The sequence below is a fragment of the Monodelphis domestica genome, chromosome 1, assembly GCF_027887165.1.
Source record: "Monodelphis domestica isolate mMonDom1 chromosome 1, mMonDom1.pri, whole genome shotgun sequence".
Taxonomy (NCBI): domain Eukaryota; kingdom Metazoa; phylum Chordata; class Mammalia; order Didelphimorphia; family Didelphidae; genus Monodelphis; species Monodelphis domestica.
This window is the reverse complement of record NC_077227.1, coordinates 271,355,520-271,382,764: the sequence shown is the minus strand read 5'-3', so window position 1 is coordinate 271,382,764 and position 27,245 is coordinate 271,355,520. Positions and strand designations below refer to the sequence as shown.

The following is a 27,245-nucleotide window of genomic DNA, read 5'->3' as shown; positions in this document are numbered from 1 at the left end:
GGTGTCCCTCTTTTGTTTCAGCCCGAAGATTCAGGCCCAATTGCTTCTGAATGTCAGAACTGTTCTTGTTTGCTTTATGTCTACTGCTAAGATTCTGAATTAGACTAAGCAGGACTGATATAGAGTAGACGGGAGTGGAAGAACCCTCCGCCAGCCTCTGGGGCCTGGCCCTCAACTCTGAAGCTAAGGAAAAAACTCCAATCCCAACTGGTTATTAAACTTTATATTATTTGAATTCGCAGTCAGATAAGTGGACTATCTTTTCTGATCATAGAGGGAGCTGAACTTCAATTCAGTCATTCAGGATAAATGGTCCTTTTCGGATCCCTGCTGCTTCCTCTCAGCAGGGGGCATCTCTCCTTTGCTTCACCAAGCGATATTCCCTCTCTCCTCTATACCCTACTACAAATCTCACTTTATCCCCAGTTTCCTATCCTCCCCATCCTTTCCCAATAAATATTACAAAAAGAGTTTGGACCGAGGACACATGTGATACCCAGAGGAACCACGCATCACCATTGGGAGGAGTGGTGGGAGGGGGGAGGAAAAGAAAATTATCTTTGTTTCTAATGAATAATGTTTGAAAATGACCAAATAAAATGTTAAAAAATAACAAAATAAAAAATAAAACAAAACAAAACTTTTTAGAAACTATATTGATTCTGTGATCTCAATGGTTTTGAGAGCTCCCTCCTTCCAATGCAGATCAAACCCCATCCACACGTCCTTTTTGTGTGATTCTTATCTACCTTCTCTCATAAGTTCACCATCCAAACATGCTGGAGTATTTCCTCGATTTCTTCTGACACTGAAAATACCAGCACAGCATTCTGGCTGTCTATGGGTCATCTACTGCCCTTGCCATATTAATCCTTCCTCTTCCTCTAATGCATTTCCTTTATAACATCTTTTACTCTTGTTCTTTAAATTGCTCACTGGCTATATACTGCAGCCTGCTCACAACCTCTATATGCTCCAGTGCACTCTGTTCTATATTTATTTTTTAATTCTTCTGAAATTGTTGAATTCCATGTCTTGTTACCATACAGCACAACCAGGAGAATGTTAACATTAAAAACATGAATCTGTTTTTATGGGAAACTTTGGGTTCTTAAAGAAGTTTTTCAATTTTTGAAAGGCAATCCATCAGTTTGTTATCCTATGTTCAACTTCAAGTCCAAATTTCTATCAATTTGTCTTTGCCAGATATACAAACTGATTGATACATGTACTTTACACACTATCTATCCAAATGCATGTCACAATCTATGCTATAGGACTTAAAGTCTACTAAAAATTTTGATCCATTCTAAGAATAAGAAATGCTCTCCTTGCCCTGAAAGAATTTATAATTTACTGCTTATCATTCCTTTTGCAGCTTCTAATTGACACAGGGACTATAATCCTACATTCTTCTCTCCATTTTTCTTTTTCCTTTTGCGTCTCCTACTGCTTCTATATTTCTCAGCTTGAACACTTTCACTTCAGGCTTTTCATTATTACTTCCAAAATTACTTACAGGCTTAAACTCTGTTTAGCTACTCCATAATCCAGCCAACTTGCCCTTCTGATGTTCCTCACATAAAACATTACATCTTCCATCTCCATATATTTAGAGCCTGTCCCCTCCTCAATTTTGCTTTCTAGAATCTCTTCTTTTTATCAAAGCACTGCTCAAATGCTATTTCCTAAATGAGGATTTTTCTGATACCCTCAGCTGCCAGTGCCTCTTCCAAAATGCTACCTTTTCTTATTCTGCATATATTTATATATGTCATTTATCCTGATAAGTAATTTCTCGGGGGAAGGGGGGGGGGACAGCTGGTTGGCTCAGTGGATTGAGCCAGGCCTAGAGACAGGAAGTCCTGGGTTCAAATCTGGCCTCAGACACTTCCCAGCTGTGTGACCCTGGGCAAGTCACTTAACCCCTATTGCCTAGCTCTTACCACTCTTCTGCCTTGGAGCCAATACACAGTATTGACTCCAAGACGGAAGGTAAGGGTTTAAAAAAAAAAGGAAGAAAGTAATCTCTCGGAAAGAAGCAATCATTTAATTTTTGTGTATTCTTTGTGGCTGGCATACACTTGGCATTTAAATTGTTTTTTTTTTAATATCTACCCACTCCACCAAGTTATTAAACTAAATACCCTGTAATCCAGTGAGATTACTATTAGACCTGTAACTCTAGAGTTAAGAGAAAGGGATCCAGCTGTTAAACATATTTAAAGTTATTCTTTTGTAGTAGCAATGAACTGGAAACTAGAAGCAGAGGGTGCCCATCCAATTGGAGAATGGTATATGAATGTTGTAAACCTTAAAATTTCTTAGACTTATAAATGTTGGAAATTTCACCATTGGGAAATTTCATACTTGAAAAATTTCCTATTGATAGTGGGTCTTGGCTATTGGAATGTGAACCCCATTGGCATGGGAGGTTCCTCCTCCTCCCTTCTTAAGATTACTTTAGGACAGAAACCTTTTGCTGAACAATGAATAGGGCTTTGACCTATGCTTAAGCATAGAACAGGAATTTCTTTGAGTCATGATTGATTTTAGAATTGATACAATGGAGATACTTGGAATCAATCTCCACCCTACTCAGTCCTAACAGGATTGAGGAAGGGCTGCAGCATAGATCAAAATGTAATTATTCCAATCTCTACCCTACTCAGGGTAACAGGATTTAGGAAGGGCTGTAGCAAAAGATCAAGATTTAATTATTTGAGAATATGACCTTCAACAGACATGTGCAAAGCCACAGACCTCTGGGTGGTCCTGGGTTAAGCTAGAGCCACCATTGGCACTGGGAAAATGATGGACAGTGATTGGTAGATGTGAGAACTGAGGGGAGGGAACTTGGATGGTTTCCTTAAAGATAGAGGGGTCTGAGGACTGGGGGGTTGGTTGGAGAGTTTTGGCTCTGAGTGGTTGGAGAGGTGCTCTGAGAAGCTTGCTCTGAAGGAAGCTGGAGGTGGAGGACCCTGAGACTGTTTCTCCATTGTGGTCACGTGAGTAATAGGGACTGATCTCCTTTCTTTGCCCCAGCTATCTAAGGGCTTGGGCCTTTTGGCCCAGCCTAAACAGAGGGGTAATTTAAGCCCTATTCCCTTCTCTCCCCTTTCTCTCTCCCTCTCTCTCTATATCTCTAATTCCTTTCTTCCTCCTGTTTGTAATTAAACTCTATAAAAGGTTGACTGCTGACTTGAGTTTTCATTTAGGAATTACATAGCTGAATGCCTTGGCGACCTTAAATTAATATATATCAGTCTTTTAAAGTGATTTCCTTGTCACAATGTAAAGGAATAATATTTTGTCATAAAAAATGTGAAGGGGAAGGTTTCAGAGAAACTTTGGAAGACACATATGCATTTATCAATTGGGTTATGGTTCTCATTCTTGGAAAGGAGACCTTTATCATAGAAACTTGCTACAAGGATCATCCCGCCCCTCCCCCCAAGCCCAGGTACCTTTTTCTTTCTTAAGTCATTTTTTCAGTGTAAAACTTTCATTTTATGCAAAAAATAAAAAATTATCATCAGTGGTTCTCTCTATTCCTTGTCTAGCCATGAACTTTACCTCTATCCATAATCCTATTTTTTTTAATGTATTTAAAAATATTCTAAAATATCTGCAGGTTTTTCTAGACTGCCAAAGTGGTCCAAAACACACAAGAAAGATTAAGAACCACTCTAATAAATGAATACTTCTTAAACGACTGCCATCTCCAACCAATTAAAGCAGTATAGGATTCTGCAAATCTGGACTTAATCACAAATGAAAAAAGATGCTTATTAAAAAAAATCTTAATTAAAACATTCTTAGATGAAAATAATTTTATTTGCTTCCCAAACACTCCCAAACAACAGAAATTCTGCAAGAGGGGTGAATGAATTCAGCAGGCAAGAAAAGCAACAGAAACATGAAAACAGCAAAGAATTTGGTTAAGAGCCATCTTTCTAAAGGTACATAAGGAGATAAGAGTGAAGGCAAATGTCTGGTGGAGGCAAAAGTAGGGAGAAAGGCCACAGAACTTCACAAACTACATTACAAAATGGGAGGAGACAAGCAATGGCATAAAACAGGAGTGTGTGATGGTTCAGGTCTAATCTAGGAATAGCATGGAAGGAAAGTTGACCCCTGGTATCTCTGAGAAAGAGAAGGGCTGCTGGGGACTGAGTACAGAGAGGAATGATTGAAAAGGAGGAGGGAAAAGAAGGAAGCCTAGTTTTCATAATGAGAAGAGGTTCTGAATATTCCAATGGATGAAAAGAGATGTTCTGTGAAAGAAGATAGGGTGCTACTGGGAAATTTGGTGCTTGAAAAGAACTCCTTTGGGCAAGAACCCAGGGAGGACATTTTGAACTAAATAGGAAAAAAAGTTAACCAAAGAGAGGGTACAGACCAGGGGTGGGTTGTATAATCAGGGACATGGGGGAGGAGGAGCCTAAAAGCAGGCCATGTTTCCTCTGTCACCTGCAGGAATATGCACTGTTCTGGGAGTGAGGTACAACAGAAAAGATGATTCCTCAGGCTCAACAGGCAATGGCAGAAACTACAGAATAGATACCTTAGAAATTTCTATTTCATAAGGTATACAGAGAATAGAGAGGGACTAGACAATTATAGAAGTAAAAAACCAGAAAATGAGAGACTAAAATAGATGGACAAAAAAAGAGAGTAGAAGAAATTCTTTCAGTAAAGGAACACAAAAAATGAAATTTTAAAAACTAATAAGACTAGTTGAAGGGAAAAAGTAGGGAGGATTTACTTGACTTAGAGGAATTAAATAACCAGATAAAAGCAGGAAGAAAAAGAAATTAATAAATAAAACTACAAAGAAAAAGGGGGTAGGAGAGGAATCAGATTTAAGGGGCAGGCTATTGGGATTAGGGGGCCATCTTGAGAAAGATAAAGGCAAAGTATCTAAAGAGACATGGTACAATATTTACCTGGGGTTTGGCGCAGTAATAATATCTTTGAAGTACTAACTATTCCACCTGTATCAAAATCTGAACCTACTAATCTGCCAGAAGATGACCTGCTGTGACACTGACAAGCTTTCAGTCTTGAACAAAAAGCAAAATCCTCTTAAATTGGAGGTTAGAGGGAGGAAGGAGATCATGTATTGATTGTTAATAATAACTTCCATTTTTGTAAGGACTTAAAAATTACAAAGCATTTTCCTCCCAAAAACCCAGTGTGGGGGAATAATGAGATTCAAGCCTTGCTATTCCATTTTACAGAAGTCTCGGAGGTCCAGAAGCAACTTGCCTAGAATCACAATGCAAATTGTACCACATTGAAGTTTCTTCACTTTCTTTGCATGGCCTTATAGTTCCTAAGGGGAAAGCAGCACCACATGGAAGGAAGATGAAGGAAAGCCGGCGAGGAGCAAGAGAAGAGGGAGGAAGCTGAAGAGCTTGGATCCAGGGGGATGGGAAGGAGAAGGGAAGAAATGTGGAGAGGGAGAAGTGGGGCAGGGGGAGATGGGGAAACTAAAGGTGCAGGGAGGGAGAGACTGAGGAAAGTTGGGAAAACTAGAGAAGAGAAGCAAACTAGGGAAGGGGGGGGGGGGGGGGGGGATAAACACGGGAGGCAAGAGGTTGATACTAAGGGGAATCCGGGGAGAGAGGAGAGCGAAACTGAGGGGAGGGGAAAAGGCGACGCTGTGGGTATGGGAAAAGAGAGAATGCGGAGGGAAGGTTTAATTAAGAAAGATATGGGACGCTGAGGAGATGGAGCGAGGAATGGTGACGGAAGGTAATTCTGTACTCTGGTTGCAAGAGTTGGTGAGTGAAATAAATACTCACTAAAAGATAGTATGAAACTTCATCTCCCTCCATAGGGCAGTGAAATCCTCGAATCGGACGCTGTCGGTCTCCTGGAAACGCGTGAGAAGCGCCTCAAAATCCGAGTGCAGGCCCCCAGGAGTTCCCATGCCGCTGCCACCACTCTACTTCAACCGCTACAGCTAAAGTCCAGCTCTCGAGGCTAACAGGTCGTAATCTCCGGGGAAACGAAATCCAGCCCACCATACGTCGCTCTAGGATCTACGCCATGACGCAATCACGCTTGTCGCACGTATCTTCCTGTACAACTCAAGAGTACTCCTCCCTCCATCCCAGAATGAGTTCCGGTTAAGGTAGAGGTTATAGCGGAGGTGTGGACTTCCGCTTCCTTTTGCCTCCTCTCTCCCCTGTCTCCCTTAAAGAGTCCCTTAAGAAGAAATGTAAAAGAAAGGGGGAGAAGAGGAAGAAGAGAGACGGGGAGGAGGAGGGGGAGGGGAAAGGGGAAGCGGTGGAAGGAGTGCAATTGAGTGATGTGCTCCTTTTTAATTTTTTTTTACATAAATTTCTCTGATAAAGGCCTCATTTCCCAATATGTAAGGAACTGAGCCAAATTTATCAAAATAAGAGCCATTCCCTAATTGATAAATCATCAAAGGATAAAAACAGGCAATTTTCAAAATAAGAAATCAAAGCTAACAATAATCACATGAAAAAATGCTCTAAGTCCTTGTTAAATTAAAACAACTCTGAGGTACTACCTCACATCGGATTGCCTAACTTGACAGAAAAGTAAATAGACAAATGCTGGAGAGGATCTGGAAAAATAGAGACACAAACACACTGTTGGGGGAGTTGTAAACTGGAAAACAATTCGGAACAATGCCTAAAGGGTTATAAAATTGTGGATATAAAAATGCAGCAATACAGTTATCAAGTCTGTAGCCCAAGATTTTTTTTTAAAGGGGGAGGGGTAAAGGACCTATATTACCAAGATATTTTTAACTGTTCTTTCTGTGGTGGCAAAGAATTGGAAATTGAGAGAATGTCCATCAATTGGGGAATGGCTGAATAAGTTGTGGTATATGGTTGTGTTGGAATACTATTGTCCTTTGAGAGATGATGAGGGTGATGGTTTCAGAAAAACCTGGGAAAATTAAGTGATTCAAAGTGAAGTGAGCAGAATCAGATTATCATACACAATAATATCATGATCAACAGTGAAAAGGCTTAGCTATTTTGATCAATACAATGATATAACAAAGGACCCATGATGGAAACAATGCTATTCACCTCCAGAAAAAAGAAATTATGAACTCTGAGTGTACTTTCAAAGTGTACTTTTTTCTTTTTCTTTTTTGCAACATAGCTAATATGGAAATAGGTATGTATGACTTCACAAGTATAATTAACATCATATTGTTTGCCTTCTCAATGGGTGGGATGGGAGAGAATTTGGAATTGTTCCACCCCTGAAACCCAACAGTTATGATATACACAAAATGTTTTTATTAAAATAATAATAATTTTTTAAAAGAATACCAGATTCTCCAAGTTAAAGCTGTAAACCTTAAAATTTCTTAGAATTATGAATGTTGGAAATTTCCCCATTGGGAAATCTCATACTGGAAAAAATTTCCTACTGATAGTAAGAACCCCCTTGGCATGGGAGGATCCTTCTCCTCCCTACTTGGGACTGCTTTAGGACAGAAACCTTTTGCTGAACAATGGAAAGGGCTTTGACCTATGCTTAAGCATAGAACAGGAAGTTCTTTGAGTCATGATTGATTTTAGAATTGATACAATATAGATACTTGGAATGACAGAACCAGGTCTTGGAACTTCCAATCTCCACCCTACTCAGGGTAACAAGATTTAGGAAAGGCTGCAGCAAAAGGATCAAGATTTAATTATTTGAGAATATGACCTTCAACAGACATGTGCAAAGCATCAGACCTCTGGGAGGTCCTGGGTTAAGCTAGAGCCACCATTGGCACAGGAAAGACATGGACAGTGATTGGTAGATGTGAGAACTGAGGGGAGGGAACTGAGATGGTTTCCTTAAAGATAGAGGGGTCTGAGGACTGGGGGAGTTCGAGAGGTTTTGCTCTGAGAGGTTGTTCTCTGAGAAGCTTGCTCTGAAGGAGGCCGGAGGTGGAGGCCCCTGAGACTGTTTCTCCATTTTGGTCACGTGAGTGATAGGGACTGATCTCTTTTCTTTGCCTCAGCTATCTAAGGGCTTGGGCCTTTTGGCCCAGCCTAAACAGAGGGGTAATTTAAGCCCTATTCCCTTCTCTCCTCTTTCTCTCTCTCTCTCTCTCTTTCTCTCTCTCTCTCTCTTTTTCTCTCTCTCTCTCTCTAATACCTTTCTTCCTCCTGTTTGTAATTAAAACTCCATTAAAGGTTGACTGCTGACTTGAGTTTTCATTTAGGAATTACATAGCTGAATTCCTTGGTGACCTTAAATTAATATATATCAGTCTTTTAAAGTGATTTCCTTGTCACAAAGCTACCTTGGATGATATTTAGTCAATTAATCAAAAAGCATTTATTATATGTCTACTGTGTGCCAGAAACTATACCAAGCCCTGCGGATACAAATACCAACAACAAAAATTCTTGTACTCAAAGAGCTTACAATCTAATAGGGGAAAACATCACCACCAAAGGAAACTAAAAAAAAAAAAAAAGAAAAGGGAGAAAAAGGTACCATTGGCCAGAGAATGGAAAGATCAGTCAAAGAAGTAGTGCAACCAAATGAGAAATAAGGAGTTGTGTGAGCTAAGTTCTCTTCTTAAATGGAAGTTTAAAGTTCAAGGCCCTACCCTCCAGAGAGGCAAAGAGTAGTGATGAGGTGGAGTACCAGGCTGAGATCTTAAAGGATGATGAAGTTATCTTTATCTCAAATTTATCCCAATGATACCTAAACAAAAAAGCCCTCAATAACTATAAAGTATTATACATGTTATTTATGGCTCTGGATGTCTGGTTCTGAGTCTATATAAACCAGGTTCCATCTTTCAAGCAACTATTTCATATGGCACCCTTCTAGAGTTTACTCCAGGATATCTCCAGATAAAAGCTCAAATCATGTGAGGGTAAAAGGTCTCCTGCATCCATATAGATAAACATGAGGGTAGTCTTTGAAAGCTTAGGGCCTAACATTAAGGGGGAAGAGCCCAACAATGAATTAAACTGTTAATTAAAATGAATTACTGTGCTAAATTATCTATTTTGTGAGACGCGAATAAGTCCCTGAAATGAACCAAAAAGGAAGCAATCAATAAACATTTATTAAGCATCAACCACTTAAGAGAGGAAAGCATTCCCTGCCGTCAAAGAGTTTAACAATCTAATGGGGGAGATAACAAGCAAACAAGTTTATACAAACAAGCTGTATGCAGGACAAAAAGGAAATAAATTAACAGTGGGAAGGCACTGAATTAAGAGGGGTTGAATTGTAGAAGGTAGAAATTTAGTTGGGATTTAAAAGAAGCCAAAGAGGTATGTAGCCCAGCGCAGAGGAGGCACCACAATAAAGTAATAAAGCCATGCTTTACAAGTTAGTTCACTGAGTCCAGGTATTAGAGCTGGAAAGGAGTAAAAACCGGGTAGCTAAAGAAGGGGAAGCTTAGATATTAATAGCCTAGTGCCAGGAGGAGGAGCCTGTGCGGCTGCTTCCGTCCTCTCCCGGGCTAGGCCGAGAGGAGTCCCACTCTAGGGAAGCGGAGGCAGAGAAAGGTTCTCTTAGATCCCTCGTGCGGAGCCTAGCGGAGGTGAGATTAAACTTTCCAAACTCGTTTTCTTTTCGTGGTGGAGGCTTCTGGTTGAAACTGCATCTTCCTTCATCCCGACGCCTTTAAGGGCCTGAAGCCGGACTTGACCAGTTCAGAACGATGGCAACGGAAAAGAAACCAGAATCTGAAGCCCGGAAAACACCACCTACACCTTCCTCCTCAACCAATCAGAGCAAACCTGCACCTGTAAAACCAAACTACACCTTAACATTTACATTAGTAGGACATACTAAAGCTGTTTCTTCGGTAAAATTTAGCCCTAATGGAGAATGGTTAGCAAGTTCTTCTGCAGATAAGCTCATTAAAATTTGGGGAGCGTATGATGGAAAATGTGAGAAAACAATATCTGGGCATAAACTGGAAATCTCGGATGTTGCCTGGTCTTCAGATTCCAATCTTCTTGTGTCTGCTTCCGACGATAAAACTCTTAAAATCTGGGAAGTGAGCTCGGGGAAATGTCTAAAAACCTTGAAGGGACACAGCAATTACGTCTTTTGTTGTAACTTCAATCCTCTCTCCAACCTAATCGTTTCCGGCTCTTTTGACGAAAGCGTAAGGATATGGGAAGTGAAAACGGGACAGTGCCTCAAGACATTACCTGCTCACTCTGATCCAGTTACAGCTGTACATTTTAATAGTGACGGATCTTTGATAGTGTCAAGTAGTTATGATGGTCTCTGCCGCATCTGGGATACGGCATCGGGTCAATGTTTAAAAACACTTATCGGTCATGATAATCCTCTTGTGTCTTTTGTGAAATTCTCTCCAAATGGTAAATATATTCTTGCTGCAACTTTGAATAATATTCTTAAACTTTGGGACTACAGCAAAGGGAAGTGCCTAAAGACATATACTGGACACAAGAATGAAAAATACTGTATTTTTGCCAACTTTTTAGTCACCGGTGGAAAGTGGATTGTGTCTGGGTCAGAAGATAACCTTATTTACATTTGGAACCTTCAGACCAAAGAGATTGTGCAGAAGTTACAAGGTCACACAGACGTTGTGATCTCCACAGCTTGTCACCCAACAGAAAACATTATTGCATCAGCTGCATTAGAAAATGATAAAACTGTTAAACTCTGGAAGAGTGACTGTTAAACATTTTGAATATCATGTTAGAGAACTGTATCACCAAGTAGATCCTGCTGGGCAAAAAGCTTAACTATATGAGAATGTGGTTTCTGGACCTTAAGGAAAATCTCCTTTATCATTCCCCAGAATGGGTAGCCTGGTAAGAAAAGGAAGCATATGCTTGATTTGACAGGAATTTTTTCCCAATTTTTTTAAAGAAAGGAAACAAACAGTTACTAAGTACTTAATAAATGTGCTAGGTGCTTTTACAAATATTATCTCATTTGATCCTCACAACAAGCCTCGGAGGTGCTATTATTATTCTTCAACAGTTGATGAAACTCTGACAGACAAGCTAAGTGATTTGCCCAGGGTCTCACAGGTAGCAAATGCCTGAGAAAAGATTTTGAACTTAGATCTTCCTGACTCCAGGTCCAGTGCTCTATTTACTATGAAACTTTGCCAAGGAAAAATTTTGCTTATATTACTAGAAGATCTCAAAAAGCTTTGATGATACTTCTTGCCAACTCTCCTAGTGATGTCAAAGGAAGAGCTTTCATCTAAATTATGTATATATTGAGTCAATAAAATCTTGAATTTTTCATTTTTTAAAACAGATTTTATCATGTTTTCCTTTAAAATTTCTGTATTTTTTTTAAAGATGTCATTTGCACACCCAACTCCTAACTCTGTGACCATGTAAGTTTTTGGCTTTCTATCTCCAAATTTCACTGACTTTGTAGTGAAATATCTTTTTTCTTTCTGTATAGTTGATTACTTCTTGTTTTACATATACATATATATAGAATATATGCAATAAGATATGTTTATTTCATAAATATTGTAAGTTGTCCACTTTCCCCCTCCCTAACTACTAATTAATTCATTATTATAGAATGAATGGAAACACATTTTGATGTCTTTCAGGAGGAAAGAAAGCAGAACATTGTAGTTTTTGAATGCAAACACAATTTTATAATGGGCAAATTCATAGTATAGCATGATATCACATCATAATCTTAATATTTTCACACAATGATTCACACAGTAAACCATAAAAATTTTAAACAGTAATTTTAAAATGTGGGATTTATATTTTAAAAAAACAATTATGTGTAGTCATAACATGTAAACCCAAACACACAACTGCCACAAAGAAAGAGACCTGGATTCTAGGTATGAGACTCCTTGGACTAATCCATCCTCCTGATGTCAGGGTCTCCTAGCATCAGGACCAATGTTATATGACTGAAACTTCCAACTCCAAACCCAAAGGTAGTAATCTTATATCTCTTTCTTTCCTTGGGTTCTTTCTAAGCTTTAAACCTCTGAGCTTGAGAAAATCTGTTTACCTTTCTTTTATTTTAAACAGTTACCTTGTCTTTATAGTCAGTGTAGTTGCTTGTAAACACAGTTAGGAGGAGGCAACCTAGGAGGAAAGTGACCCAAAGAAGAGCTAAAGTTGGATGTTTTTGTTAGAAGCACTGTCCCTATTAAGGGATCCAGAGTTAACAAAAGGATAAAATAAATTAGACATCTTTTGATACTATTTTACAAAATAGAAAGGAAATACTTTTTATTGGGAAACCCATCTATACAAGAACATAGGGTGAACATAGGATGAGGGGCAAAAAAAAAAAAGAGTAGCTTAACAACTTTGACCATGCTGCTATTGCAATGCAAGCACCTATGGTTAAAAAAAATAATAATATGTTCATGATGTGCAAGATAGGTTTTAGAAGGAAATGGTAAACCACTCCAGGATCTTTGCCAAGAAAACTTCAAATAGGGTCACAAAGAATGGGATATAACTGAAACAACTGAACAACCAGACATTAATCTTTGACAAAGAAGGCCATCCATCTCCAGAGAAAGAATGGTTGGAGGTGGAATGCAGATCAAAGAATATAATTTTCCACTTTAGTTTATTTGGGTTTTTATCTTGTGGTTTTGGTTTTATATGATTATTTTCTTACAAAAATGAACAATATGGAAATATGGTTTGCATGATAATACATGAATAACCCAGCTCAAATTGCTTACCAGCTCCAGGAGGGGGAAGGGAAGTAGGGAGACAATTTGGATTGTCAATTTCAGAAAAATTCATGTGGAAACTTTTTATCACATGTAAGTGGTAAAATAAAATATCTTTATAATAAAATTAATTAATTAATAATAAAGGGGGGAACATTAGACATTAACCATAGATAAGTTTTGTTTAGGAGATTTTTCCCCAGATTTTTACTCTAAGATGGGGGCATAATGAAGCAGAGTACAAAAGAAACAGATACATCTGGGGTCAGAGAAACCCAGAATAATACAGGCAGGGTTCTGTAAGTTCAGAGAGAAGCTATGGTTATAGTTAGAGTTATAAACAGTTGTCTGGGACTCTAAGAGTTAAAAGACTTGTTCAGTGTTACACAGTCAATATATGTCAGAAACAATACTTAAACCTAATCTTTCTTGATTGTGAAACTAGCCCTCTTATGCTATGGCTATGTGGTAGAACTGTTTTCTATCTTTTGTAGGCACTCTATCCACCTTGCCAACTAGATCCCTTCTAGAAATAGTACTTAAGTTATGGAATGGACATAAGGTATAGAATGGCAATTTATTTAATTTATTCACAAAGAAATTCTTAAAACACAAAGGACTAATAAGCATGTTTTAACAAATATATAAAACACAAACAACTCATCACTATCATAATTCTTTTTTTAAGCACTTAATAAATATTTATTAACTGAACAACCATTCTCAAAACCTGTGATAAAATTTCAGCACAGGCCAAGTAAAAATTGCCCCTCAGCCTCATCCTTCTTTTTTTATTCAAAGATATTTTATTTTCCCAATTATATATAATAACAATTTCAACATTTTCCAAAATTATAAGATCCAAATTGTCTCCTTCCCTCCCTGCACCCAGAGATGGCAAGCAATTTTATCTGAGCCATACACATATTATTATGCAAAACACACTTCCACATTGGTCATTGTTGTAAGAGCAAACTCATACAAAACTAAAATCCCAAAATAAAACCATAAATACACTGACGTAAAAAATAGTATGCTTTGCTCTCCATCCGTCCAACTCCAACAGTTCTTTCTCTGGAGTGGATATAATTCCTCATCATATATCTTTCAGAACTGTCCCAGATCATTGCATTGCTGAGAGTAGCCAAGTTTTCACAGCTTATCACCATACAATATTGCCATTACCGTGTACTGTGTTCTCCTGGTTCTGCTTATTTTGCTCTGTATCACTTCATGCAGATCTTTCCAGCTTTTTCTGAAATCATCTTGATTATCATTTCTTATAGCACAATAATATCCCATCACCAACATATATCACAATTTGTTCAACCATCCACTAACTAATGGACATTCCCTCAATTTCTAAATCTTTGACACAACAAAAAGAGCTACTATCAATATTTCTGTACAAGTAGGTCCTTTCCTCTTTTTCATTATGTCTTTGGGATACAGACCCAATAGTGGTGTTACAGGATCAAAGGGTATGCACAGTTTTATAGCCCTTTGGGCCTAGTTCCAAATTGCCCTCCAGAATGATTAGATCAGCTCACAAGCTACCAACAATGCATTAGTTTCCCAACTTTGCCACAACCCCTCTAGCACATATCACTTTTCTTGACTGTCATATTGGTCAATCTGATAGGTATGAGGTAGTACCTTAGAGTTATTTTAATTTGCATTTCTCTAATCAAGATAGATTTAAAACATTTTTTCATTTGCTTATTGATGGTTTTGATTTCCTCAATGAAAATTAATTGTTTATATCCTTTGACCAGTTGTAAATTGGGGAATAATTTGTATTTTTACAAATTTGACTTATTTCTTTATAGATTTGAGAAATGAGATCTTTATCAGAGAAACTTGTTATGAAATTTTTTCCAGTTTGCCTTCTAATCCTGGTTACATTCGTTTTGTTGGTACAAAAGCTTTTAAATTTAATATATTCAAAATTATCCATTTTACATCTTATAATGCTCTCTATCTCTTTCTTGTTCATAAATTCTTCCCTTTGTAGATCTTGCCAGTTAAACTATTCTATGTTCCCCTAATTTACTTATGGTGTCACTCTTTATATTTAAACCGTATACCCATTTTGACCTTATCTTGGTGTAGGATGTGAGATATTGGTCTATACCTCGTTTCTGCTATCCTATTTTTCAATTTTCCCAGCAGTTTTTGTTAAATAGTTCATTATAAATCTTCAAGAGGCAAAGGCACTTTGAACAACATTTCACTTTTACCTCAGATCTTTACTGTCTAAGTAAATCACAAGGTCCAGCCAAGATCAGGCAAGCATGCCTGATGAATCCTTTAAGGTTCAAGTTGATCCTTACCATGGTCATTTGCTCCTCCAAGAAGCCATGGAATATAGTTAGAAAGTATATCCCACTGATCATCTCAAGGGATCCTCAAACTCATTAGGTTACTAACCAGTATAAAAACAGTCATTTCCAAGAGTTACTATATTTTCATTGGTTCAATTTCCTCTTTTGCTTTAGAGTTTATTTTTAAAACAGAAAAACATCAGACAAATCCACAAAGTTTTTTATTCGGATCTGACAAGAATATTTTCTTTAAAATTAACGTAGAAATAGCTATTTTGTATGTGAAATATTTACATGAGTATTTCTGAAAATAAGCTTCATTGCAATCACTTATCTACCATCTTCTGACAAAAGAGAAATTAGATACCATTTTTCTAGAAGTTTACCGGAATAAATACTAAAATAATTTACTTAGCTTTTTATATTATACCAAGAATAAAATAATCAAATTCTTAAGAAAATGTAAGAAAAAGCACAGGGACCAATAACATTGAAATATAACTAACATGACCCTCACTTACTTAGCACCCCTTCTGTGCATTTATTATTTATTTGTATGTAAATGCAAATGGTAGCTAAGTTATAACTATATAAATTATAGGTTAATATCTGAAAACAGAAAACAATTAGGATAATTGATATGCTTCAGTCATTAGGTTAGCATTATTTGTTTACATTTTGTCTCATAAGACTGGGCATAGTCAGGGTGGTATGGCTATTTCCATTTAAATCTCCATTTAAGTTACCAAGCTCTGGCTAGAACCATGTTGGCAAATCTATGGCACATGTACCAGAGGGGGCTGCTCTCCTCCCCCTCTCCACACACTTCTCATATCACCTGGCCCTCTGCCCAGCAGCCCAGTGGGAGCACTTCCTCCCTCCCCTGTCTGGGGTGAGGGGGTGGCTCACATGTATGTGAGGAGTGCAGTTTGAGCACTGGGTCTCTAAAAGGTTCACTATCACTGGTCTAGGAGATAATTTGCTTGACTTTTATCTATATGTATAAATTGTATAATTCTGCATGTTAGTCATAGAGTATCGTTCTTAAAAGAATCCACAATTAGTTGACATTTTCATCCTATAATAGCAAGACAGCAGGGTTTAACCATTTACCATTTCTTATAAATGAATGTGAAGGACAAATAGGCACAATATAGGCCAGTAAGCTTAAATTTAATTGCTGGGAAAATTCTAGAACAGATAATTACCCAAGTGATTGAGAAATCACTAAAAAAAAGAGAAGAGGCCATGGTAGGTTCAAGAACAGTTCATGTTTTAGTGTTCTATAAGAAAAAATATGTCATTTCAAACTATCTCTTTTTGACAGAATTATTAAATTAGGAGATAAGAGTAGGAATAGTGGCATAATTTATATCTTAGCAAAGTTTTTTTTTTAAATATAACTTGTGGAGAAGATAGAGAAAGTGGGCTAGAAGTACCTAGATGATTTTCAAAGAGTAGTATTTGATTATTCAATTTAATGTAATGTAAAGTAATACTAGGAAAACCTATATTTGGTCCCGTGCCTTTGAACATCTTCATAATTGACTTTGAGAAAGAGCTAGATGCCATGTTCATCAAATTTGGAGTTAACAGAAGCTAGATGGGATAGCTAATATGATGTTTTATAAAACAGATATAAAAAGATCTTCAACAGGTTAAATCATTGGGCTAAATCTAAGAAGATTACATTCAATAAATGTAAATGTAAAATCTTATACTTGCTTAACAAAAATATAAACTTACAATTACAAGATAGGGAAAGCATGGTTAGATAGCAGTTGTTTAGAAAAACATCTAAAGATTTTAGTGGACTGAAAGGTCATTAAAAATCTGCAGAGTGAAGTGGCAGCTAGAAAAGACAATGTGATATTGCACTGCATTGAAAAATAGCTCAACAGAGTGGAATGTAATAGTTTCTCTGTAATCTGCCCTCGCTAATCCTCAACTGGAATACTGCATTGCTTTGAGTGCCACAGTTTAAGAAAGGCATTAATAAATTGAAAAGTATACTCAGGAAGGCAACCAGGATACAAACATGCTCAACTAAAGGAGAAACTCAATTTCTTTAGCTGGAAAAGAGAAGATTCAGAGGTGAGGAGGGGCTAAAAAAGTGGCCCTCAAGTATTTGAAGGGCTGATATATGGAGGGGGAATAATACTTGTTGTATTTGGCCTGGAGAAATAAACTACACGTTGTTGCGAAGAAAATTTAGACTAGATATTGGAGGGAAAATATTTTTAAACAATTTAAGCTACCCAAAAGTAGAACAACTTTCCTTGAATGGTGGATTCCCCTTCCTCTGAGGACTTCAATCAGAAGCTGGATGCCATATGTTGGATATATCATGGTGAGAATTCTTTTCATGAATTTGTGGGACTACATTGCCACTGAGATGTCTATTAATTCTCAAATTATGTGATTTTGTGAAATTAAATTAAAATTTTCTATTTTAAATTAAATGTAACCAGGCTTATAAATAAGCTTGGATTATTTTGTACATTTTTGAGTTTATAGAGAGATATGTGATGCTTAATTTGTGAGACAATGCTGGAAATGGGCAGAGTTAGGGCCAGAGTTTCTTGGGAAAGAGACATATGTGGTTTCAGAGAACCTTAGGGAGAGAAATGGGGAGAGAGAGAGAAAGAGTTCAAAAGTTTCAAACATGTAAGAGAAGCCAAGTCTTGAACATGTCTGCTTTCCAATTTGCCTCCCTAGAGATGAGAGAGAGAGAGAGAGGGAGGGAAAATTGAATAAAATCAGGCCCCCTCTCTTGGTTTGGAATGGGAATTTATCATTCTTATCCAAATAACTCATTCATACTTGTGTATTTTTTGTATATTCTAATCTGAATAACTTCTCTGATTTGTTTGCTCTTTGCTTACATAAGTGGTTTTACAGGATAAAAAATATGGCTGTGTAACGACATTTGGTGGTTAACTTAAGCTGTTAAGTATAAACTTAGAACCTCCCCCTTAAGAGAACCAGGAAAATGGCTTTTACTCTGAAATTACAGTTTACCTTGATAGACAATATTGGGGGTGGTAAAGAGCAATATGGATCTAACCTGATACCTCTCTTGGAAGTAGGCCAGAGAAAGGAAGAGCACATCAAACAATCCTTTTACTGCTCCCTTTGTGGCAGAAATAGGAAATTGCAGAAATACTTGGAGAGGAGATGAGTCAAATTCCATAGATGTTTATGCTTATCTGCTACCTAAGAACCTCATCAAAATGTTTAGACAACTTATAAAGACAAATGTATCTTAACATAGCAATATGTCTTAAGTCTTCTAATTTAAACATGTAACTGATAATATAATATGTGTGTATTTGTATTCCTCATATCAACAAAATAAGGATGATAGTGAAGATTTCTTTTTCCTTCTTCATTTTTACAAATTAAGAAATCAAGGCCAAGAGAAGTAAATTGCTTGAAATCATGCATCCTGTCCTTCCCTGTCAGAGCCAAGCTTCCTACTCAGGTCTCCTGACCCTGGATTTAGTACTTTTCCCCAACTCGATTGTCACCACAAGAACACAAAAGCCCAACCCTGCTTAAATAAATGGATTTATTTGTCAATTAAACTTCTAAAGAAAACAGACTAGAAAAAGTAATTATTTCCAGAAGAGAGAGAGAGATGGGGAATCCATGAGTTTTGATGTGGAAAAGTAAGACATGAAGTTTCATATTTCCCCCCAGGGACAAAAAAAGCCTGTAACTTGAGTTTCAGCATACTGAAACAAAACTAGAGACAAGAAAAATAAAAGGCATATTTCTCCCTCTTGACTAATTTAGACACTTTAGAAACCAATTTAGTTCCTAAGACAAGAAGCTGCTCCAGTTAGTATGCATGGTGGGAAGGGAAGAGGAGAGAGAAGGAAGAAGGGAGAATGATCTTCATCATTGATAGCAGTGTCCCTGGAATCACAGTGGCTGATGGCAGCTTCTGAAATGCATGTTTACCTAGGTAAACCTAAAGTTTGACTCCAAATCCCTCCCTACTTTTGCTTTGTGTTTCTTTTTCTGGGCCCAGGTTGATAAACTGCAGTCCTGAGAAATAGGCATTCCAAGTACCATAACAGATAACTCATGAGTTCAAGGGGTTGAGAGTGCTTAAATTGGGACCAGAAGATCAGTAGTAGATATTACTTTCTGAAACACCAATTCTTAGATGAAAATATGCAAACCAACAGAATGCTATTTCATGCACCAGACACTCCAACTCTCATTCTTTCTGGCTCTTTCTCCCCTGGTTTCCTTTAAGTCCCAACTAAAATCCTGTCTTCTATGGGAAGCCTTACCTAACCCTTATCCTGGTGTTTTGCTTCTGATAATTATTTTCTATTTATCCTGTATATAGCCTGCATATACTTGTTTGCATTTTGTCTCCTCCATCAGGGATTAAGGGAAGGGATTGCTTTTTGCCTCTTTTTGTATCTCTAGCACTTAGCACATGGTTGGTGTCTAATAATTGTTTATTGGTTGATTAAGGGCCTATTAAATGTAAAGCTATTTATAAATACCTGTAGTTTTACAACAACATAAATTATGCAATTATACCATTAATTACAGGAATATGCAAGACCAGAGTGTATGAATATTGCCCTCTCTACAATTGTAACATTTCTCTTACTTTCCCATCAGCAGGAACATTTTACTTGGGACTTTCCAGTGAATTTGTTGTAACTCTGTGACAGTCACTTAATCATGAGTTTGTCAAGGGCAGGGACTCTGTCTTACCTTTCTTTGTATCCCCAAAGCTCATTAGCATACCGTCTGGTATATAACAGGCATTTAATCTTTATTGACCGAGGCTTATCCTCACCTGTAAAATGAAATATTATCTTTTATGATTGCTGAGAGCAAGGTGGTAAAGAAATGAGCTACTGTTATTGTTTAGATACTTTAAATATAACAGGGAAAGCAGGAAAAACTGAACCATTCAAGATCCAACTCATGTGTCCTTTTCCAATACCTTTATTATCTATGTTCGAATTGTCCTGTATATATTGAACTGAAGGCATAGACTGTTTTTCCTTTAATCTCTATCTCCAGAATGTGCCTTCATTCAGTGTCTTAATGCTTAGTATAAAGGAAGGTCCTTTATGATATGCCAAAAATATTACCTCACTAATTCTACTGGACTTATTATAACCAAGTGAAATAGCAACATTTTCCACCTGCTTTTGCCATAAAACCCAACTGGGCAATTACCTCTGGGTAATCTCCATTTCCTTCAGTGACAGAACTTGCCCACCTTTCTGCTTTCTCCGGAGGGAATTGATTTTTAAGACAATGCTAATAGCAAACTAAGATCCAAATCATTAGGAATCTTCCAATATTCTTACTTTCTGACCACGACCAGCTTGCACAACAATCACTGATTAGGAAGTAGAAGTAGCTCCGGTGTGTCCCATCCTTGAAGTCTGTGGCTCCGGCACCATCTGTTGTATGAATGGAATTTGTGCATGGGAGAGGCTGCAACAGTCAGGTTCCTAAGGTTAACTCAAGATAAAAGGCGGTTCTGACCCTCTCGCTGCCCTCTTCCCATCCACAGGGTTGGATAAGTGAACAGCCCACTCCCAACATGCACAATCACAGGTAGACGGCCAGGGAGCTTGGGGCGACACGGTGAGAAACAGCAAGCAGATGAGCAGCAGCTCCACAACTGCCCTGGGCCTGAGGGGCAAGCGACAGGGGCAGGGGCTGCTGTGCTGCGGTGAAGCACGTACGGGGGAGTGGCCAATAGCTGGACTGGGCGGAGCCACGAGCGAGTCACTTAGAGTGGCTAGTGTTTGGCATCTTTATCTTATATTCCCTGCAGCCGATGGAATCAGGAAAGAGGCTTATCCACTTTCGCCTTTGTCTTGGGTATTGCCCTGATGAAGGCCAGGTCCGCTCTACCAAGTCACAGTGGAAGGGTGGGCACTGAAAGTATTGAGAGGCGAGAGGAGGATGTCGGTCAAGATGTGGCTCGGCTGCTATCTTCGTCATTTACAGGTAAGAATAAAACTACGTCCGCCCCTTCGAAAGGGAGTCCGGCTGAATCCAACAACTCCCTCCCTCCCCTCAAGTTAAATTCTATCTTTTACGTAGTTAATAAAGGGGAATGTGTAGCAGCAGAGGGGGAAAGACCTCTAGGTTTGGAATCAGAATTGCTGAGGTCGTCTTGGCCGTGACACCGAGCAGTGTGCCCATGGCAAGCCGCCTAATCTCTCTGGCTCCCTTCCTGTTTTGTAAAATAGGGATAAAACTTCCTACCTGTAGTATATGATTGTTGTGAAGCTCAAATGAGAAAATGGATGGAAAAGTGCTTTTCAAACTTTAATATTAGTATTAAGTAATCGCCGTTAACTTCAGCTGTAATATAGATTCACTTGACTAAATATCAGCATTTTTTTTTGCAGGGGTGAAAATGGCATGCATAGGTTATGGTACTATTTAAAGAAAATGGGAAGAGATGAGAATATTTTTCTATATTAATTGCATTTGTCAAATCTAAGCAAACTGTTTGCCAATATATCACTTAAAATCAACAAAGTAGGAAGATTTTTCAAATGAAAAGTTTTGTCCCTGGGCTTTGAAGCTCTTATGTCCACTCTAAATATTTTTATTTGTAGTTTGGGAAGATAGTGGTAGTTATGATAGTTAAAGTAAAATCAAAGGGTCATTTTAATATCACTGAAGAAGATTGTACAAGTAAAACAAGATGGCCAAATGAAACCTAGATGGGGGGGGGGGAGAGGGGAAATCACCAAAATATATAGATCTTAATACAATTTCTACATAAAATTAGCATCTATTCTTATGCTATCCCATCGATAAGAAAATCTAGACACCAAGGAGAAAAATAGGTAATCAGCAAGCACTCATCAGAACAACTGTTATGTACTTAAAGAACAAAAAGGGCTGAGTTTGAATTCTGGTTCCTCTAAATTGTGTCATTTCTGGCAAATCATCTCACATGTGCTTGTTTTCTAATTTGTAAAATAGACACCTGTACTACCATCCTTACAAAAAGGAAAATGATATAATAACTAACAAAAAGAAATTAAAAACCTGATATTATAATCACCACTTTAAAAAATTAGTTAGAATTAACCACATTTCTTTTCAATTTTATTTGTTATCTGAAAAATGAATATATTAGTGTGGCCTTTTGTTACTACAATAAGGCATTTTGTAGGAATATTTTTCTGTAGAAGCAAAACATACTTAAAGTAAAATATAAAGTTCATGTCAGGTGATGTGGTGTACCTTGGGACCAACCTATTTTTAACTGATCAAATTTTAATTAGCTCAAGGAACGAAATATTTCCTATTTGAATGGTAGTGGACTTTGTATGACCCTTCTAACCCTCTTTTATGTTTTAATCTTTCTAGTCTGACCATAATCCTTTGCTTTTCCCTTCTCATGGTCATTTCCAAATATGTCAACATTTGAATATTTACAGTCAAATGCCTTTAGTGTAAAAATGAAAACGTATTTATGAAGTGCTATGATGGGCAAAGTACTCTACTAGGCACTTGGGGTACGAGTGGAAAATTGAGATGGTTTCCTAGATCAAGATCTAGTAAGGGGAGATCATACATAGGAGAGTTAAGGTGCAGAACATATGAAAGGGCCTGGAGATCCTAAGGGTTCTTTTAGTAAGTGACCCAATAACATTTTATAAGACACAATCTTAAACTTTCTTTGTGAAAGAAGATAGTATATTTAAGGAATAAGCAAAACTTCAAAACCTAGAGGCTTCTTTCTACCATTTCTCAGAGGCCTACATATTTTAACATATTGGCACTTTTAAGGTTTGGAAAGCACTTTATCTCATTAATGTACCATTTTGTGTAATTCTCATGACTATGAGATAAGCTTTATTTCCATTTGATAGATAGGGAAAAGTAGGCTAAAAAAGGTTTTATGACTGGTCCAGGATCTGTTGTTCATGAAAACAGATCCTCAAATCTGAAATATCTTAGAAAAGCATTTATCAAGTTATTTGGCAGAGGAGAGCAAGCTGGAAAATCTCTACTCAGATTCAGGAATATTTGTTATGTAAGGTTTTGAAAAAGGTTACCCACACTGGAACCCCACATACCCCATTTACAGCAATATTGCCAAGAGGGCAGCCTAAAAACCAGATATACTGAGATATTGTCACCCAAAAGGGAAGTCTGGAGTGGATTCCTCTCTGGAGTAACTGGGTGTGGTAACCCAAAACTAGAATGCTTTGGATGGATCTGGGGCCTAGGGGAATCAGAAATGCCTTGTAGTAATCTCCAGCATTCCTAGAGAGATACTGGGGTCAAGTGGCATTTTGGGTGTGGACTATCATTCTGGGTGTGGACAACCATTAGTTATATAAGGTTGAATGCAAACATTATAATATTTTTCCCATACAGCATAATAAATCCTTTCCCTCACAGATCACATAGCTACTATCTAGGGTCAAATTTGAACATGGGTCTTCCTGGCTCCAGATCCTACACTAGATCTATTATACTACATTGCCTTTGTTACATTTCTAATTATAGTCATTACCAACTCTTATTTTTCAAATGATTCAATTCCTACACCAACAGAAAATGTTAAATATAATCCCTTTCAGTCAAATGATTAGATCCAGTAAATCTTACTCCTGAATTGCGTGAATTTTATTTCTGAATATCTTTTAGATGCCAGATCTTGTTTATTCTTTCATTAAGAGTCTCACTTTAGGGGGCAGCTGGATTGAAAGCCAGGTCTAGAGACTGGAGGTCCTAGGTTCAAATCTGACCTCAGACACCTCCCAGCTGTGTGACCCTGGGCAAGTCACTTGACCCCCATTGCCTAGCCCTTACCACTCTTCTGCCTTGGAACCAATACACAGTATTGATTCCAAGATGGAAGGTAAAGGTTTTTTCTTTTTTTAAAGTCTTACTTTGTTACTTCCTTTTAAAGGAGGTAACCTTTGATTCTCTGAGGCACAAGTTCTTCAGGTGCTATACCAGGATGGAAAGGCTTTAGAACAGGATTGGTAAAACACAATGGCTCTTTCATTCAAAAACAAGTCTGGAAAAAAAGGCTAATAATCACCCAAAGCTTAGCTTTAAGGTGATTGAAAAAAATGGGGGGTGGGGGGGATGATGATGACTATAGAAACTTATTAAAACTGCATGGAAGAATTATACCCACACCAAGATAGCTTGATCTAGTTTGCTTATCACATCAAAAGCAAGTTAAAGTTTATAAAAATTAATGTTCTTCAAAATAGGCTGTATCAAAAAACTATTTCAATATGTTTTATTCTAAAACATTAATTTATATTAATTATATTTTCTTTTTGGAGTCAATTATTTAAACACCCACTTGATCTAACTCAATTCATTAGATATAATGATTGAGATCTTTGGCACTTAATACCTTATTTTTCAATAAGGTACATTATCAATAGACATTAGATTTCATGTCAGAAGATCTGGTTTCTAGTCCAGGCCACGCTACATCAAACAGATATAGTCAAGAAAATACAAGATCTGGAGTCAGAGACTTGGTTTTTTTTACCATCACAAACAGCATGAGTTCAAGCAAGTAGTAATCCCTCTAGGGCTTAGTTTCCTTATTTGTTAGACTAGAATAGCAGTTCTTAACCTTTTCTTGGTGTCATTGAAGGCCCTCCCCTAACCCACAGCAGTCAGGTGAAGCCTATGAACCCCTTTTCAGAGTAGTTTTAAATACATGAAAAAGAAATACAAAAGAAACCAATTATAATACAATAGTTATTAAAATGTGAAAAAGAAAAAAGGTTCATAAAAATTAAAATCTCTTGGATTAATCACAAATGTCCCTTTTAGTTCTGAGTTTATTAATATATACAATATCATTATTTCTTATTGACTCACCCCAGCCAAAGTACTGACATTGCATTATTTTAATATTTATAATTTTTAGAATATCTAAACAAATATTCCCTAAAAACACACCTTTTATGGTAAGATAATAGGGCTTAATATTACTCAACGTGACACTTGAGGATTTCATAGAATATTACTTAAGATGATAATACAATAAGGGATATTTAGTTTCAACAGTAGAAATAGTCAAGACAAATTTGATTTTTGCAAAATACTTAAAGGCAAGTGAAGAATTTTTAAAGTTGTGGCTACATTAGGATTTCAAATACTGTTTGTTGATGAAACAGTTCTTAGAGGGCCTGGTCCACATAAAATGTTTATTGATGTAACAAAACAATACAGTTAGTGTTAGATCCAACCACAAAACAACAAAAAGAATGAGGAAATGAAAAATTTGTACAATACCCATAGAAAAACAAGATGTTTAATGTGACAACTATATATTCCTAAAATAAGGTTTCTAAAAATATATTCAGTTATTGAAATCTATATAAAAACATGAAGATGTTAATAGCGACAAAGTGCATGAAACCAAAACATCAAATATTGAGCAACTTTGCTAACAATGCATGATTTATTATTTATTTATACAATCTGCTCAAAATATCACCTATACCACAAAGGGTAAGCAGAACATTTAGATTTAATATCTGTTACACAATATTAGCATAAACTTGCACAACTACAGGTAGGGTTTTGTTGTCTTTTGAACTGGCAGTGACTACAGAAATGTTAAATCTCTCTAAAGAGAATTTATCCAAATAAATGCTGCTAGATCTCCCAGATAAAACCCCCGTTTTTTTCTATACCATGTAAATAGCTTCACTCATTTTAATCATAAACCATACAGCGTTTGAGAACCATTATTATGAGACCAACAATGACATACTCCAGATTTAACAACTTCATAGGCAAACAAAAATTTTTCTTAAAAACTAGTCTTATAAATGCAGAATATATTGCATGAGGAACTGCTGGTTTTCTTTTTTTTTTTTTTTAAGAAAATATATTGTGCGATTGTGGCTATGACGTACTGCTGGTAAAAGCATTATTGTTTATGAAAAAATTGAGTAAAACTGTAAAAATTTTTCAACTGCCTATGATCATGATGAAAGCTACTACCAGTTTAACTACACTGGCATTTCATTAATAAGAATTCAACAAGGGACAAATTCCCTAGCCAAAAATAAATAAATAAAAAGGTGCATATTTTAACATTGCTACTATAGTGTACTATATGGTTTAAATACCGAAGAATTATAAAAAACGCACTGTTTCTGATCCATTAAAGAACATACTAAAAAGACCATTAAAGTAAATAAAGTAGAAAGGACCAAACTGAACTAACTGAATTTGTGCAGTATTATAGCCAGGCTTCTAAAATCAGATATAGAAAATATAAATAGACTGCTTTAGGTGATGATTCACCAGTGTCCAAAAGGAATGAGTATTGTGAAAAGCTCAGTTAACTTGATCCAAAGCTCTCTGTAATTCTTCACCTTGCAGCAGGTTTCTATTTCCTTGTATAGGAACATTAACTTCGCAATCATAACTGGTGAGCTGTGGCAGTCCACTTTCATCCATGGAGGGGCCCAGGAGTCTACTTACTAAATCTAAAGAAAAAGAAACATTAGACAAAGCAGAAATGTTACAAAGGTGTATAACAAGTTGACAGAACCTTCTCTGATGACTAATTTTGTAGATAAACACACACACACACACATTCTCTTTGATGTGTAGAATTGTTGAATAATACCCAAAGAGCAAGTAACGCTAGATACTCTTAAATTGGATGATTTGTAAAAATCTGAGGCAGCTGTTGATTCCCAATATATCGCAATATTTAAGCGCCTGGGTGTTGTTGTTCTATTTGTTTAGGCAGGGAGGAATAAAGCAAAGGGGGTGGATGGCAATACAGAACACTGGGAAAAAAATACTATGGTTCTAGTTAGACAATATGGATTCTATTTTAGGTTCTGCCAGACCACACAAATTTAGGACTGTCACTTATTTTGTGGGCCTCAATGTTCTCATTCTAAATTCTCCTTTTCAAGAATGACAGGACGCGAGTGTTGCAAAGGGACCTTAAGAACCAGTTAGTCTAACCCAAAGACTAAAGAAATTCCTATTATATCTAACAGGTGGTCATTTAGTCTAGAAACCTTCAAGGAAGGCACCCCCACCACCACCCCTGCACTTTTGGAAAGCTCTAAATTGTTAGGAAGTTTTTCCTTACATTAAACTTAAATTTGCCTCCTTAAAACTTCTGCCCACTATTTCTGATTCAGCCTATTGGGTCCAAAAAGAACAATCTAACATCTCTAAATGACAGTCCT

At 37.1% G+C, this 27,245-nt stretch overlaps 3 protein-coding genes and 1 long non-coding RNA gene across 6 annotated transcripts in view; 2 read left to right on the top strand and 2 right to left on the bottom strand.

Moving 5' to 3' along the window:
• The window catches only part of SNAPC1 (small nuclear RNA activating complex polypeptide 1), a 40,068-nt gene extending 33,979 nt beyond the window's left edge, over positions 1–6,089 (bottom strand). Inside the window, exon 1 of one of the 3 annotated variants that reach the window (XM_056810860.1) lies at positions 5,811–6,089. In XM_056810860.1, coding sequence (XP_056666838.1) covers positions 5,811–5,938 — 128 coding nt within the window. In that variant the 5' untranslated portion in view covers positions 5,939–6,089. The remainder of the gene's footprint in view (positions 1–5,810) is intronic. The other 2 variants (XM_056810861.1, XM_007472983.3) reach the window with 2 other exon arrangements.
• A 2,965-nt stretch (positions 6,090–9,054) lies between these two features.
• Positions 9,055–11,271, top strand: LOC100617313 (WD repeat-containing protein 5-like). Its single transcript, XM_056810859.1, has one exon. It carries the CDS (start codon positions 9,683–9,685, stop codon positions 10,682–10,684), a length of 1,002 nt encoding a protein of 333 aa, XP_056666837.1. The 5' UTR covers positions 9,055–9,682; the 3' UTR covers positions 10,685–11,271.
• A 9,558-nt stretch (positions 11,272–20,829) lies between these two features.
• Positions 20,830–27,245, top strand: part of LOC103097220 (uncharacterized) — a 42,617-nt gene continuing 36,201 nt past the window's right edge. Inside the window, exon 1 of the long non-coding RNA XR_457417.3 lies at positions 20,830–21,018. This is a non-coding gene — a long non-coding RNA (uncharacterized LOC103097220). The remainder of the gene's footprint in view (positions 21,019–27,245) is intronic.
• HIF1A (hypoxia inducible factor 1 subunit alpha) overlaps positions 25,208–27,245 on the bottom strand; it is a 41,946-nt gene continuing 39,908 nt past the window's right edge. Inside the window, exon 15 of the mRNA XM_007472982.3 lies at positions 25,208–26,522. Coding sequence (XP_007473044.1) covers positions 26,371–26,522 — 152 coding nt within the window. The 3' untranslated portion in view covers positions 25,208–26,370. The remainder of the gene's footprint in view (positions 26,523–27,245) is intronic.